Source organism: Rutilus rutilus (assembly GCF_951802725.1).
Source record: "Rutilus rutilus genome assembly, chromosome: 8".
NCBI classification, from domain to species: domain Eukaryota; kingdom Metazoa; phylum Chordata; class Actinopteri; order Cypriniformes; family Leuciscidae; genus Rutilus; species Rutilus rutilus.
Window position 1 is genome coordinate 24,799,809 of NC_140222.1, and position 17,710 is coordinate 24,817,518.

At 34.7% G+C, this 17,710-nt stretch overlaps 2 protein-coding genes across 2 annotated transcripts in view; one reads left to right on the forward strand and one right to left on the reverse strand.

The window, feature by feature from the left end:
* lrp1ba (low density lipoprotein receptor-related protein 1Ba) overlaps positions 1-16,388 on the reverse strand; it is a gene marked incomplete at its 5' end in the record, with an annotated part of 237,412 nt that extends 221,024 nt beyond the window's left edge. Inside the window, one exon of the mRNA XM_084415835.1 lies at positions 16,304-16,388. Coding sequence (XP_084271961.1) covers positions 16,304-16,388 — 85 coding nt within the window. The remainder of the gene's footprint in view (positions 1-16,303) is intronic.
* LOC311294787 (uncharacterized protein) lies at positions 184-1,314 on the forward strand (the record flags this gene model as incomplete). Its single annotated transcript, XM_084415815.1, has 3 exons — positions 184-414; positions 664-1,038; positions 1,255-1,314. Coding segments are annotated over 3 exons (666 nt in total), but the record flags the coding sequence as incomplete, so codon positions are not given.
* Positions 16,389-17,710: the final 1,322 nt, after the last annotated feature.

Below are 17,710 nucleotides of genomic sequence, written 5' to 3' on the forward strand. Positions count from 1 at the left end.
TCTCTCTCTCTCTCTCACAGACACTCACACTCACAGACACACACATTCTCTATCTCTCTCTCTCACTCACTCACTCTATCTCTCTCTCTCACACACTCACTCACTCACAACTCTATCTCTCTCTTACACACTCACTCACTCTCCCTTTCTCTCTCTCTCTCTCTCTCTCTCAAACTCACTCACAGACACTCACTCTCTCTCTCTCTCTCTCTCACAGACACTCACACTCACACACACTCTCTATCTCTCTCACTCACTCACTCACTCACTCAGTCTCTCTCTCTCACACACACACTCACTCACTCACTCACTCACTCACACACACACACACACACACACACACACACACACACACACACACACACACACACACACACACACAACTCTATCTCTCTCTTACACACTCACTCACTCACTCACTCACTCACTCACTCACTCACTCACTCACTCACACACACACAACTCCATCTCTCTCTTACACACTCACGCTCTCTCTCTCCCTTTCTCTCTCTCTCTCTCTCTCAAACTCACTCACAGACACTCACTCTCACTCTCTCTCTCTCTCTCTCTCTCTCTCTCTCTCTCTCTCTCACACACACACACACACACTCACAGACACACACACACACACTCACCCACAGACACACACATTCTCCCTCTCTCTCTCCCCCTCTCTCTCTCTCTCTCTCTCACACACTCACAGACACTCACACTCACAGACTCACACACTCACATACACACACACTCTCTATCTCTCTCTCACACACACACACACACACACACACACACACACACACACACACACACACACACACACACACACACACACACACACACACACACACAATCACTCACAAACTCACTCACACACACACAACTCTATCTCTCTCTTACACACTCACGCTCTCTCTCTCCCTCTCTCCCTCTCTCTCTCTCTCTCTCTCTCTCAAACTCACTCACAGACACTCACACACTCACTCACACTCACACTCACACACACACACAACTATCTCTCTCTTACACACTCACGCTCTCTCTCTCTCTCTCTCTCTCCCTCTCTCTCTCTCTCAAACTCACTCACAGACACTCACACTCTCTCTCTCTCTCTCACGCACACACACACACACACACACACACACTCACAGACACACAAACACACACACTCACTCACAGACACACACATTCTCACTCTCCCTCTCCCCCTCTCTCTCTCTCACACACACACTCACAGACACACACTCTCTCTCCCTCTCTCTCTCTCTCTCTCACACACACACACACACACACACACACACACACACACACACACACACACACACACACAATCACTCACAAACTCACTCACACACACACACACACAACTCTATCTCTCTCTTACACACTCACGCTCTCTCTCTCTCTCTCTCTCTCTCTCACTCTCTCTCTCTCTCTCTCACACACACACACACACACACAGAAGTCATCCAAAATGCAAGGTAAAAATGGCCTTACATCAATAATTAGTCAAATGTGTTGTCCAGTAATTGAGAAATTTAATTGGAAATAAAGTAAAAAATAAAATAAAATGAAAATGAAGAATAAAGTGCTGATTGTGAGATTTACTGTACCGTCAACTTTAGGCAAATGAACAGTGCGGTAACTAACAATAGGAGTGCAGGAGGTACATTTGGACATTTTAGTGGAGAATAAACACTGTCAGTGTAAATGAACTTTAAACGTTGCTATAGTGACTATTCCTTCACAGAGAGATAGACAGAAGGACAGGTATGCAAACAGACGGGAATATGAATATCTGTCAACAGCAGACAGCAAACTTGATTAAACTGCACATAGATATTAATACAGTCATTATTATTCAAGGAGAACAAGCCCATATGGTAATATGCAAACTCAAAACTCTTCACTTCCTAAAGAATTCTGCTGCTTTTGATAAGAAATAACATGACCGTGAATACTGTATCCTAACATAAAGAATATACATACATACTTTTTTATAATCTATTATATTACTATAATTTATTACATCATTTATGAATTATTATTTATAATTAAAATGGAATAAATGTTTAAAAGAAAAATCTAATTCACAAATTTGATTTGACAAATGAAATATTCTACATTGTATTTTGACTCTAAAGAGTGATCAGTTGAATTAACTTTAAAAAAAGAGGTATTAATGAGGAAATATATATACACTGTATATAATGTTAAAAATATAAAGTCAATTAAAAATAAAATATTCAGAATTAAAAAAGTAAATAATTTATATATATATATACACACACACACACACACACACACACACACAGACACAAGTAGTACACTAATATTACTGTAATTAATAAATTAAATAATTGTGATTAAGATATTAGATCTTCAGAAAAATCTTCAAAATTTCTCTTATACAGATAAAAGTCATACTTTTGGGTGAACTATCCCTTTAAAAAGTCAAGAAAAGCTTCATTATATGATCATCTTTTTAACTTGGAGTCATTTTAATGGGATTTTAATGAAAATAAGCCAACATGTTCACTTGATGGTGAAAGGTTTGGAAGAGAGGTGACAAATTAATTGGGGTCAGGTTGATATACTTACAGGTTCCGTGTTCGAAATGTAGCAATTATTCTAAAGACATTTTACAACACCATTAAGAAAGCCACAAAAAGATGTCTATCAATAAACCAGCTACAAATGTGCAGCGACCCGTCGTTTATAAATGTACACTGAGCAATAAAACGGAAGCATTAGCCCTAATTCAAAAGAAACAAGCTTAATTAAAAAATACTTCAAGCTCAAAATCCAATTATCACTCAGGCATTGTAGGAAAACCGGCCAGGAGATGTTTGTTCCTGCAATAATTCGGTCAATACTCATCTGATTATAACGTATCATCCCAGAGAAGTGCATATCACGGATGATAAATGGCTAAAATAAGCACTTTTCGGCCCTTGACAGTTCCCAGGTCTGAGAGATTCAACAAACACAAACACTGTCCTGTCAGTTCACAAGGACATTAGCAGTAGCACAAACCTCTCGCTCATCGATTCTGCGCTCCGGCCAGCGTAAACAGCCGATCAATGGCGCGTTATGAATGTGCTATTTATCAGATTAAGCCTAAAGGGAGTTTTAGGATGATAATATCTATCACTTTTGTCTCGAACCCCTCCGAGACGGATTATGGCTCTTCACTTAGTATTTACGGCGGAACAATAGAAAAACACAGGGAGTCTGAAAAGAACTTCAAGCAGGAAAACAAACTAGTGGAGGGTCTCAACTAGTGGTTAAACTGGTGGTTAAGACTGGAAATGCAAAGGTCAGATGGTTTGATCCCTGGTGGAGACTGGAACTAATGTTACTGAGAGAATATTCTCACAGTTGTATCTCTGAGCAAGGTACTTCACCTCAGGGCCTATTATATTATATTACAAAAGTTTTTGTTTACACATATACATATATATATATATACATACGTGTGTGTGTGTGTGTGTGTGTGTGTGTGTGTGTGTGTGTGTGTGTGTGTGTGTGTGTGTGTGTATGTATGTATGTATGTATGTATGTATGTATGTATGTATATATATATATATATATACACACATATGTTCAGATGCAAAAACCAAAGTGCCATCTGAAATTTTCTTCTAGAATGATCATTTTTATCAAGCTCGTATATTTAAGTTCAGTAATTTCACTTAAATGGCAATGAAATTACCTATGAATTGACATTTAAGTGAAATTACTGAAATTAAATATACGAGCTTTATAAAAATGACCATTCTAGAAGAAAATTTCAGATGGCACTTAGAGGCTTTTGCATCTGAACTCTTCATATATATATATATATATATATATATATATATATATATATATACACATACACACACACATTCACACATATGTATATATAATATACAAACACACATATTATGTAAACAAAAACATTTGTTAGATGTGATTAATCGATTAATTGTGATTAATCGATTTGACAGTACTAATTATATTATATTATTATGATAAAAACCTAAAAAAGTATACAAGCATTGTCATTAAACTGCTCTAACTAACTAACTAACTAACTAACTAACTACCTAACTCACTAACTAACTAAAAGTATGTGCATAACAGATTTAAAGTAAAAGATTGGATAAAAGTTAATTACATTAAATTGCTATAAACAAAACAAAACAAAACAAAATAAAACAAAACAAAACAAAACAAAACAAAACAAAATAAAATAAAATAAAATAAAATAAAATAAAATAAAATAAAATAAAATAAAACAAAACAAAACAAAACAAAACAAAACAAAATTAAGACTAATTCTAGAACCGGCTGCCAGATGTGTAGAACAGCGAATTTGTTGCAGTGTAAGATAATGCTTTGCTTTGTATAGCCCATATAAAGAATTATGATGCTATCATTTCTTTATATATTCCATATAAATACATTTCCAGTTAAAACTACCCGAATATTGCTAAAATAGGAAATGGCTTGATATATATTTCTAAAACTCAGAGATAAAACCACAGTGATGTTATGTTCTGATATTCAACTGAAGGATCGCAGCAGGTCAAACATGTCCGGTAAGCTTGTTAGAGGATCAGCAAGGTAATATAAGCATGTCATGGGGGCGTATAGTGAGAATTTGTGTTCAGTTTCTGTCTGTGTACAGAAGCCTCATTACACAATGCTACTGCTAGAGATGACAGGCTGTACAGGTAAAAACAATACAGTGTTTGTCACAGCAATACTGTCATGGGCAAAAAGTACAGAGCCAGGTTCCGGCACAACATTCACTGGTAAAAACACATCAGCTGAATGAGGTACTGATTCTGACACTGATGAAAATAATTCTAAGGTCATCCACCTGTTTGTTTTAACTGAATGACAGTTCACAGTACATGCACTAATGTGCAAGAAATACAGCGATACATCACTGTCATCATTTTGCGCGTCAGTGAGTAGAAACTGAACGACACAGGCAAGGTAATTATTGAGCTTATGGTTTTTTCAAGGCACCTGATTCAAACTCAAAACTGTTTGTCACCAAAAAAAAAAAACTCCAAGAATCCCTCCTAGAAACAAGAAGAAAACTAACTTTTTTTATATACTAAAATGCATACAGAACATCAATTTATTAGTTTGTTTGTTTGGAAATTGCCCCATTGAAATGGAACAATTTATGTTGTTTTGCTCATGTTTTCTGAATAAGGCCCAATGACAATGACTATTTTATTTATTTTTATTTATATAAGTTCATACGATGCATATATGTAAAAAAAAATTATATATATATACAGTATATATATATGTAATATATAATATTTATATTATTATTATTATTATTTTTATAAATAAATATATATATATATATATATATATATATATACACACACATAAGTATACAGGTCCATGGCATTAAATTGCTCTAAACAAACAAACAAACAAACAAACAAACAAACAATCAAACACATGTTATGTAAATAACAGCATATAAGTGCATATTACATTATTAAAATTAAATTAAATTCCATGGCTCATATTGCTCAAACCATCTAATTAACAAATTAAATAAATATCTGAATCAATATAGTATATGACGTAGTATATAAATAAAAATAACAATAAAATGATGAAAATGACTTTTGCAGCTAGTTAGTGAATAATAAATATATTATCACTCAAATAACATGTGCACAATTGACTACAGTGCTAAAGTAACTAGTGATTCCTAAAAGATGTGCCTTTTTTGCTTTGAGATATTGCCCTCTACAATACAAAGTATTGTTTTGTAATTTGGCACGAGCGTGTGCGCTGCAGACGTCGTTGGGAATCTATAACCGAGTCTATTAAGTGTTTATAGGATTTATAGCCCCTTGGTTTATAGTCAATAGAGCTGTGTCTTTATTAGTCGGGCTGAGTTGTTGTTTTGGCCTCTGCTACATGAAAGATTTACCACAGAAAAACCACCGAACCGCATTCAGAGAGCAGAGCGTGGGACTGTCAGGCCATTTTAACCTGCTTGGATTCAGACTCATTCACACCTACTCGCATAAGAAAAACATTTGAAGTTATTAAATGCATGCTGGGGTTTTGGTCAAATTTCCATCATGCGAAACCTGCAGAATATTGAATCTCTAACCGGTCTATAAATTATGTCTAAATAAAAACTGAAATCTGCTATATTGTGCTGATGTGGAGTCAGTAAATCAATGGTAATTTTGTGATTTGTTTCTTTTTCTTTTTTTTTCTCATTTAACCAGCCAGGCAACTCTCCCTGAAGACCTTTGAATCTCATACTCACTGCACCTTCATCATCTAAATATACATTTAATGTAATATTTCAACCTCACTTGACAGCATTGTTCCGACTGAGAAATCAAGGAATAGAACTTACAAAATACATTATTTCATAGTTTAATGTGCAGATCGCCTGTTTTCACAGACAAGGCTTAAGCTAAAATGCAAGTTTGAGCCGTTTTAACTGAAAGCAACTTGCACTGACAAATCTTAAACCATGCCAGTGTCATTATTTTATCTCAAGATGCACAATAGGATTGGGTTTTGTTTCTAGGGCACATTTATAAAAGCGACTTAAATGTTCTAATTGAACTAAAGTCTAATCCTGGCTTAATCTAAACCCTGTCTTTAAAACCAGGCCTATAATAAGACATTCATAAGTTGACTTAAAAAAAAAAAAAAAAAAAGTGTAAAAAATGAAACCCTTTCCAAAAATGTTGTTTGCGCAATCTAACATTCTGTCTTCAATCTAAAAATGTGCGTCTGACAACATAAACTATGATGAACCTATCGTAAAAAATACAATAAATGCAGTCTGTATTTAGTGTGCACAATATTATGAACTGAAAGTCTTAAATTCCATTAGTTATCAATTATAAATTGCAGACATTCTCTCGAATCTACACATTTGAACTGACATGTAACGTTAGCACTATATACAGCATTCATAAGTTGATTTAAAAAAAATTGAATAAATGAAACAGTTTGAAAATGAAACGCACAATGTTGTTTGCGCAATCCAATTCCAATCCAGTGTGTACGACAATATAAAATACGATAAAACTATCATAAGACAACAATGCGCTATATTTTTATCTTAAAGTCAAGTTACGTCAATTATGACACCGCGATTCTCAATTCTACACATTTGAACCGGAATGTTACATTGACACTAAGTAGCCTTCAGCATTCATAGACTTAAAAAAAAGTGTAAAAATTTTGTTTTTCGCATTCAACATCCTATCTTCAGTCAATAAACAAATGTGTACGACAACGTAAACTACAATAAAACTATCGTAAAACTACAATAAATGCAGTCTGTATTTAGTGTGCACAATATTACGAACTGAAAGTCTTAAATTCCATTAGTTATCAATTATAAATTGCAGTAATTCTCTCGAATCTACACATTTGAACTGACATGTAATGTTAGCACTATAAGTACGGCATTCATAAGTTGATTTAAAAAAATTATAATAAATGAAACACTTTAAAAATGAAACACATGATGTTGTTTGCGCAATCCAATTCCAATCCAGTGTGTACGACAATATAAAATACGATAAAACTATCATAAGACAACAATGCACTATATTTGATCTTAAAGTCAAGTTACGTCAATTATAAATTACACCGCAATTCTCGATTCTACACATTTGAACCGGAATGTTACATTGACACTAAGTAGCCTTCAGCATTCATAGACTTAAAAAAAAAGTGTAAAAATTTTGTTTTTCGCATTCAACATCCTATCTTCAGTCAATAAACAAATGTGTACGACAACGTAAACTACAATAAAACTATCGTAAAACTACAATAAATGCAGTCTGTATTTAGTGTGCACAATATTACGAACTGAAAGTCTTAAATTCCATTAGTTATCAATTATAAATTGCAGTAATTCTCTCGAATCTACACATTTGAACTGACATGTAATGTTAGCACTTTAAGTACGGCATTCATAAGTTGATTTAAAAAAATAATAATAAATGAAACACTTTAAAAATGAAACACATGATGTTGTTTGCGCAATCTAATTCCAATCCAGTGTGTATGACAATATAAAATACGATAAAACTATCATAAGACAACAATGCACTATATTTGATCTTAAAGTCAAGTTACGTCAATTATAAATTACACCGCAATTCTCGATTCTACACATTTGAACCGGAATGTTACATTGACACTAAGTAGCCTTCAGCATTCATAGACTTAAAAAAAAGTATAAAATTTTTGTTTTTCACATTCAACATCCTATCTTCAGTCAATAAACAAATGTGTACGACAACTTAAACTACAATAAAACTATCGTAAAACTACAATAAATGCAGTCTGTATTTAGTGTGCACAATATTACGAACTGAAAGTCTTAAATTCCATTAGTTATCAATTATAAATTGCAGACATTCTCTCGAATCTACACATTTGAATTGACATGTAACGTTAGCACTATATACAGCATTCATAAGTTGATTTAAAAAAATTGGAATAAATGAAACACTTTGAAAATGAAACGCACAATGTTGTTTGCGCAATCCAATTCCAATCCAGTGTGTACGACAATATAAAATACGATAAAACTATCATAAGACAACAATGCGCTATATTTTGATCTTAAAGTCAAGTTACATCAATTATAAATTACACCGCAATTCTCGATTCTACACATTTGAACCGGAATGTTACATTGACACTGAGTAGCCTTCAGCATTCGTAGACTTTAAAAAAAAAGTGTAAGAAATTTAACTTTCCAAAAATGTTGTTTTTCACATTCAACGTCCTATCTTCAGTCAATAAACAAATGTAAGACAACGTAAACTACAATAAAACTATCGTAAAACTACAATAAATGCAGCCTGTACAAAGTGTGCGCTATATTCCGAGCTGAAAGTTTACATTTTTATCAATTTACCAGTTATAAATAACACAGCGATTCTCGAAAACTAGCATGCAACACTCACTTGCAAACTAACTGATTACCAAATGGCTCAACAAAATATTCCAACGCACTTTAAAAGTGTTGAAAACCAATGGCATTGGAATTGTTTTGAGAACCAATGGCATTTTGGCATCAATATGCATATTTACACGAACAATAATATGCTAATTATCAAAAATAACTAAACTTCAAATTTTACATCAATTATAAATTACACTCACAAATAATGAGTTTATCCTTCAGTTTTGATGTCAAAACATAAACGGATATGCACATAAGAAATGCAACAAAATAAATGACAAAGAAAAAAGATTGTCAAAGCAATGACAAAGAAACCATCAATCAGGTACATTTTGTGTAAGACTGTGCATGAAAACAAAATTAAAAAGTTAAAAGAAAACAACTTTTTAATCTGAACCCATTTACAAGGAAGGCTTTCAATCGTTTCCTCACACAAAGCTATCATGTGACTTGGAATATTGTGCAAAACTCTTTTTTAGGTCATTTTATGGAGCCTGACAGCCGTGAAGTCGCTATATGAGAAAGAACAGCGTGAACATTGTTCAAAAGTTCTTAGTTTTTGTTCGTCAGACAGAAATAACAACATGCGGGTTAGGAATGACATGAGATAGAATATATAATATCAGAGATTGCATTTTTGGCTGAACCTATTCTTTGATGTTAATGATGCCATTTGAACGGTTACGAAACTAAATGTGTGTCTGCGCGCATTAACGGCTGCATATGAGTGTGTTTGTGTGCATCTGTGTCTGTGTCTGTGCAGAAGTAGTGACGGTACTGATCTGAATTTAAAAGACCCCCTGTTGTTCTTCACCGAAGTTAAAAGCGTCACATCAGAGCGCTTTCGCCTTTGAGAAACATCAGGCCTATAGGTGCTTCATACGGGTTCCGACCAAGCCGCCTCTCCTGCAAACATCTGCTTTCATTTCATCACATCGATATTTAAGGCATATTTGACAGCGAAAGGTATCAGACCAGAGAAAGTAAGGTACGCTGTCAAGTGTAATTGAATGCGTCAGAGCGGTGTGCGAGTGTGGGAGTCAAATGTAAATGCAGGGATGGAAGTAGGACTGTGTGTCCTTTGATTTTTGCAGCTTTTGTAGTCTCTGGCCTGCTTTGCCTTCCACACACTTTATTCTATACATTCAGATGAAGTCCAAAGGGCACAGACAAAGGCAGAAATGCTTTCAAAGGAGCGCGACAACAACAAATGCGCTCTGATATACACTGGTCTCCATCCCTCCATCCCCAACAAGCCCAAATCGCCACACTGAAAACAACAAATTAAAGTACAATATGTCAAGTGCAACAGTGACACGTTTGTGACTCCAAAGTCACTTGGCGCCCAACGCGGGGCAGAAACCTTCAGAGTAATAATTGATTTATCAGACATTGGAAAATTTCAGCACCTCTTTCTCTGAGCTGTCCTTATGACAGATGGCTACAAGAGATATTAAAGTAAACTGTGCTATTTTATATCTAGATATATACACCACAAAACCGGTCGAGAATGTTGACAATACGTATTTTTCATTATGGACATTATTTGTATTATTATTGCATGTCCTTGAATTGTCATTATGAAAATGCAATCTCATTCTCGTAAAAAAATAAATAATTGCTGAATAAAATTTTTAAGTACAATCAACTTGGATGTTTAAGTCATATCAACTTAAATTACATTAAACGCACTTAAAAATGAGTTGAATCTTGCATAAGTCATAAAAAAAAAGTTGACTTAACTTATTGATCATATAATTTTTTACAGTGAATGTATTTGTTGTTGTACTGCCTTCATTTTATGCATTTTTTACAAAAAAAAATATCACATAAATGGATCTAGATATACAGTACAGGCCAAAAGTTTGGAAACATTACTATTTTTAATGTTTTGGAAAGCTGCTCATCAAGCCTGCATTTATTTGATCAAAAATACAGAATTTTTTATTTTTAATATTGTGATATATTATTACAATTTAAAATAATTGGTTTTCAATTTATTATACTTTAAATTATCATTTATTTCTGTGATGCAAAGCTGAATTTTCAGGATCATTACTCCAGTCTATCACATGATCCTTTAGAAATCATTCTAATATGATGATTCATTATCAAAGTTGGAAACAGTTCTGCTGCTTTATATTTTTACATAACCTGTGATACTTTTTTAGGATACTTTGATGAATAAAAAGTAAAAATGTTTTAAAAATAGAAATCTTTTGTAACAACAATATACACTAGCCCCCTGGGGTCAGTAATTTAATTTTTTATTTTTTTTATTTTTTTATTTTTTTTAAATAAATCAATGCTTTTATTCAGCAAGGATGTGTTAAATTGATCAAAAGTGATAGTAAAGAAGATTTATATTATTAGAATTTTTTTTTTTTTTTTTTTTTTTTTTTTTTATAAATGCAGTTCTTGTTAACCTTTTATTCATCAAATATATTAGGCAGCAGAACTGTTTCCAACACTCATAATAAATCATCATATTAGAATGATTTCTAAAGGATCATGTGATAGACTGGAGTAATGATCCTGAAAACTCAGCTTTGCATCACAGAAATAAATGATAATTTAAAGTATAATAAATTGAAAACCAATTATTTTAAATTGTAATAATATATCACAATATTTTTCTGTATTTTTGATCAAATAAATGCAGGCTTGATGAGCAGAAGAAACTTCTTTCAAAAACATTAAAAACAGTAATGTTTCCAAACTTTTGGCCTGTACTGTAGATTAGACTAGATTTAGACTAATTAGCTATTGCTTATGCAGATAGCAGTATGGCACGCCGTTAAAGATATATGAATTTCTAATTACAGCAAGTTTAAAGGATACAGAAATGTGATGGACTTAACTTAGGCGCCAGAAATACGACCATAAATATCAATTAGGCAATAGCCGTGAAAACTTAGTGAAGTACATAATCCCGATGCATGAAGATGCCCATGAGCGGCGAGTTAAAACTGCCGTCGCTCTCCATGAATCTCGAGGATCAAAGACACTCTCTGTGATAAAGGGAGAAATTTTTACTCTCGCTAATGGGTTAGAAACACAACTGCAACCATCTCCAAGACTACAACCGTCCATTAGCATCGAAACCGAAGGTTCAGTCGCCAATCATGTGCCAAGTAATGATTTCCTTTGCAAACAGAAACATGAGCATTTGCAGTAATGAATTGGCACTTTCCACAAAAATGGTACAAATAGGGCCTGAAACTCTTTAAAAATGTTTTTTTTTTCTCTCAACATTTTCCCCCAACTGTTTTAACCATTTTACCAATGTTTCAGACATGTCTAAATACAGTTTAAAACAAAATATTGAAAAAATACAATGTAATGGATTTATACCAATGCATTAAATAATAATAATACAAAAAAAAATTATACATCTGATGTGCTTAAAACGAGCTATTTTTCACACTAGGTGAATTCTATGCTACATAATACTCTAATAACAAAAGTATAAATGCCTGTTCATGCCAAGGACAGCTAATTAGTTCTAATACAGTCATCGCTATAGTTAACTGTAAAGTTATTGTTGTTGGTGTGATCGTGCCTTAACGGTAGATATAATAGACAGATCGGATTGTGCGTCAAATGCTTTAGAAAATAATAACAATGGGACACCAAAAGTTTTATCATTATTAATATTTTATTTCGTTTAATGTTTTATTTAGGAGTAAAAGCCAATGTAGCCTAGAACTTCTAACTAGCAATTTCGAAGAATGGTTCTTGGCAGAGAAGTCACTGGTGGGACTGTACTCCGTTAACATCTGAATGATTTTTATGTCAAACTGACGTAACGAACTGGAGGTCAAGAATTACATCATCGACCGGTGAGCCTGGAATTCATTCATATGTCCTAAATAAAAACGATAATGTTAAATTATGCATGGCCGTTTGAGGAACGGGAAACTACAGATATATTGCTGCGTACCTGTTTTAAATCTTATTCTAAAAGAAACACAGTGATAAGCTAGATAGAAACCATGAAGAGGGAGTACTCAAGCCGTAAGCATCAGGCATAGCCTTCAGCAGATTCATGAACGGGCTGAAAAACACCCTTCAAGAGTTGGCAGCTGAATCGACTGACAGTGTATACACACATACATACATGTATTTTTTTCCCACATACATCAATATCACACTGCAAGGTAACATTGCATGCAGTCTGTATGTATGTATGTATGTATGTATGTATGTATGTATGTATGAATGCATGTATGTATGCATGTATGTATGAATGCATGTATGGATGCATGTTTGTATGTATGTATGCATGAATGCATGTATGCATGTATGCATGCATGCATGCATGAATACATATATTTGCATACATGTAACATTGCATGCAGTTGGATCTGCCAGATGCTTTATTATAAAAAGGTTTTTACACTTTATTACTCCAAACACATATTTCGGTACAACAGTCCATGCGGTCTAATGTTGCAGCTATTTGAGCTATGAACCATCTATTGTGAAAAACACAGAACACCATATCCTAATGATAAATACTCAGTCCTGACCCTGAGGCACATGTGCGAACAATGTGTTCTCTAAAACAAGTTCACACGAAATGGCGGTCATTTTAAGATCTGTTTAATGAAGTTTAACATCCAAAATCTAATGGGCAAATACAAAAAAAAAGATAATTTCACTTGAATAATGGATTATAAAACCAAGACCCAACTGCAATAACTAGATCCACACTGCCAAAACAGAAACCAAGCACGAGAGGGAAACATTTCTCAAGCCAATACGTCTTTCACAACTGAATCACATAAGTCAAGTCTTAAACCAATATGAAAATTGCAGCGTTGACTTTCAACAAAGGCCTATCCCAGGAAAACAGCATTAATAACCAGCCCGGCACTCCAGATTGCTATCATCCGCATGCATGATTCCAAAACCCTCATTCTTTACATAAATTTAAGCCTTTTTAACCAGAGATTGTTTCCAGATTCACACAGAGCGCCAAAATTGCCACCTGAACCACAACGCCACCTGATTCCATTTATTATAAATCTAGTTCATGTCTGCCATGTTGCAAAATTGCATCCAAACAATGAAGCAGTTTGGCTGAACATAAACTCTTACAAAACAAGCACTATGATATGAAGGTCACATAATTCTACAATCACAAATGGAACGCAAACTCGGTTCAGTTTTTGCTTTCAAGTGGACAATTCTGGTCCAGTAGTTAATAATATGACATATTTCTATCAGACAGATTGATACATCACCCAAAAGGAAATATCTAGCCAACATTACACTGGCAGAGACACATTTACCACGCTAAGTATTCAGTCTACAGGCCATTAGTGTTTTCGGGTTCGCAGTAATGGAGCCCTTAGGGAGCTGCACTTGTTGCGCTGGTTGATTTGTTTATGGTAACCACATTTCGTCAACAGTTTATTGAATGTCTGCTCAATAAACTTGGTAACACCATCCCTTTGTACCAAACCCCACATGAAATGTTTATTTCAACATGGACAGTAAATCCATTTTCATTTACAAGTCAACTCGAATGCTCTGTTGAGATTTTTATGTATAAAAATACAGTTAAAAAGCATTATTCAGATATTATTAAAGCTTTAACCCTTTGTTGTATCATAAATTAGGCTAGATTTAGTCAAGAATGTAGCCATTTGTCGATTAACTTCAGAAGGAAATCAATTTATTATTTTTCACGGAGGACATTTGAAGGATATCATCAGGAATACGGTATAAATCTGATTTTAAAAAGTGAGATCCGTGTGTGAAAATGCAGTCCAAAAGCAAAATTCAGATATTATTGAAGCATTAACCCTTTAATGGATCACGAATTCGGTAAAATTGTGTCCAACCATTTGTCAATTGGAGAAACTTATTTGGACATTTGAATGACATAATCAAGAATAAAGTAAATATTTAATGTTAAAAAGTTAGATTGATACGTATAAAAATGCAGTCCAAAACCAATATTCAGATATTGATGACGCATTAACCCTTTGATGGATAACAAATTAGGCAAACCTTTGTCAAAGACGTGGCCATTTGTCAGTTAGAAGAACTTAGCAGAATGAAATCAGTTTAGTATTTTTCATAGGGGACGTTTAAAGGACATGATCAAAAATAGGGTATAAATCTGATATTTAATGTTAAAAAGTGAGATCTGTGTGCAGTCCCAAAAGCAATATTCAGATATTAATGAACCATTAACCCTTTACAAAATATGCAACATTTTGTCAATTAGAGAAACTTTGTAGATGGAAAACAAATTATGATCATTTTTTCATGGAGGACATTTGAAGTATCTGATATTAAATGTTAAAGCATTTTACAATCTATTGGAACAGCCTTGAACATCTTCAAACTGAGAATGATGGTTAATCAAATATCAAGTCGAGGTAATTGTGGGTTTGCTTGCCAGTTTGAGGTGATGATGCCTTTTAGTGATGAATCATTCAGTTACATTTGCTATTAACCTAATAAACTGTTGTGCTGTACATGCAACCCTGCCATTCATACCGAGTTCTGTGTGCGCATCTGATGGATCAGTACAAAACACTGCATTATTATTCCTAATAAAACACAAAGATGGCACTGCATTTAAAAGCCATCAGGGAGTCACAGTTTAGCAGACAATCTCAGCCAGATGCTTTTATTAAAAAAATGACACTCATACCAGAGTTAAACCATAATCTATTGCAAATAAACAACTTGATATCCTCTACAAACTACTTTATATCCCTCAGCTCATTCAAATGTGGATGCAGTTCTGGTCCTGGATGATCCCCACCGCATGTTCCCTTTATCTGACACACCCAGTTCAGGTCTTGAAACTTCTACTAAGGATCTGATTGAATAAATCAGGTATTTTAAGTAAGGCAGACGTCCAAAAGGTGCATTTTTGGGGTTCTCCAGAAACCTGAACTGCAATAACTTTTATATTCTCCAAAGAAACAAAGTCCTCAAGAGCCTGAGAGATGGTTCTTAAAAAAAGAGGGTCTAAGTTCAAAAGATCTCTAAACAAGATGTACTTTTACAACTTAAACAATTAGTTAAAAAACATTTTCTTCTACTACAACTTCTAAGTATACTTAACTGACTGTTTATTGCTCTTTCTCAGTTACACGTCAAGTTATGTAATTATAGTATAGGTAAAATAAATATAGAGCGATAGATAGATAGATAGATAGATAGATAGATAGATAGATAGATAGATAGATAGATAGATAGATACTTCCTAACGTACAAAAGTTTTATATCAATAGATAATACATATTTCTTCAATAGCCTAGATGCGTTAATAAAGTAGAGTTTGAAATGCCTTACCTTGCTCAGCTCCAGCCACTGTCAGCGTTTTAACCAGCAGAATTAATCCCGACATGCTCAGAAATGCCAAAATAAAGTCGGACATCGTGGCTGGATGTAGTCCCGAGCAGATCCGTTCTCCGCCAGCGCCGATGATGATGATGATGATGCCCAAGTTGAGTGAAACCGGTCTGACGCCCCGCAGCGCAGCTCCTCCCGCAGGTGTGCGCGCGCGCGCGCGTGTGTGTGTGCGTGTGTGTGACTGTACGGACAACACGGACTGCTTGCGCCTCCGTTTGAGGATAACGAGGTAGGATGGGAGAGAGGGAGAGAGAGGGGGAGGGAGGGAGGTAGGATGGGAGAGAGAGGGAAAGACGGGGATAGGACAACGGTAGGGGTGAGAGAGAGAGAGAGAGAGAGAGAGAGAGAGAGAGAGAGAGAGAGAGAGAGAGAGAGAGAGAGAGAGAGAGAGAGAGAGAGAGAGAGAGAGAGAGAGAGAGACCTATCACAATACTGAATAATGAGAAATGAGATTGTGCATGTGGTGGACACGCGATAGATAGATAGATAGATAGATAGATAGATAGATAGATAGATAGATAGATAGATAGATAGATAGATAGATAGATAGATAGATAGATAGATATAATATCTATATATCTATATAGGGAATAAATTGTATATGTATGTCTCTCTAATATATATATATATATATATATATATAGAGAGAGAGAGAGAGAGAGAGAGAGAGAGAGAGAGAGAGAGAGAGAGAGAGAGAGAGAGAGAGAGAGAGAGAGAATCCAGAATTTAAAGGATGAGGAAGGAAACCGTACAGAAAGGAGGAAGCACAGGAAGGAAGGACATTGGATGCAAAGACAACATGAAAAAAAGAAAAGAAAGAAAGAGAAGGGATGGATTGATGATGGAATGAAGGAAAGAAGAAAGCAGAGTGGACAAAAAGAAGGAAGGCAGGTTACAAAGAGAATAGAGACAGACAGAGCGAATGATATAGAACAAAACAATAGACCATAAAAAGAACAATATAAAATGATAGAATGAACAAACGGACGATAGACAGAACAATAACATTTCGACAGACAGACAGACGATCTGGTAAAAGTGAACTGAAGAGAGTGTGTGTGTGTGTGTGTGTGTGTGTGTGTGTGTGTGTGTGTGTGTGTGTGTGTGTGTGTGTGTGTGTGTGTGTGTTTACTTGTACAATATCTTTGTGAGGACCAGTTTGAGTTTTAGACCATTGGAGTAAGGACAAAGTGGCCGTTTTTTTTGTGGCCGGACACATTTTGGCCGGTCCTCACTTTCTGAGACCCCTTTAAAGGCCTGTTTGAGGGTCAAGACTTGGTTTTAGGGATAAGGTTATAATGAGGTTAAGGGTAGGTTTAGGGTCAGGGTTCGGGTTAGGCACTTAGT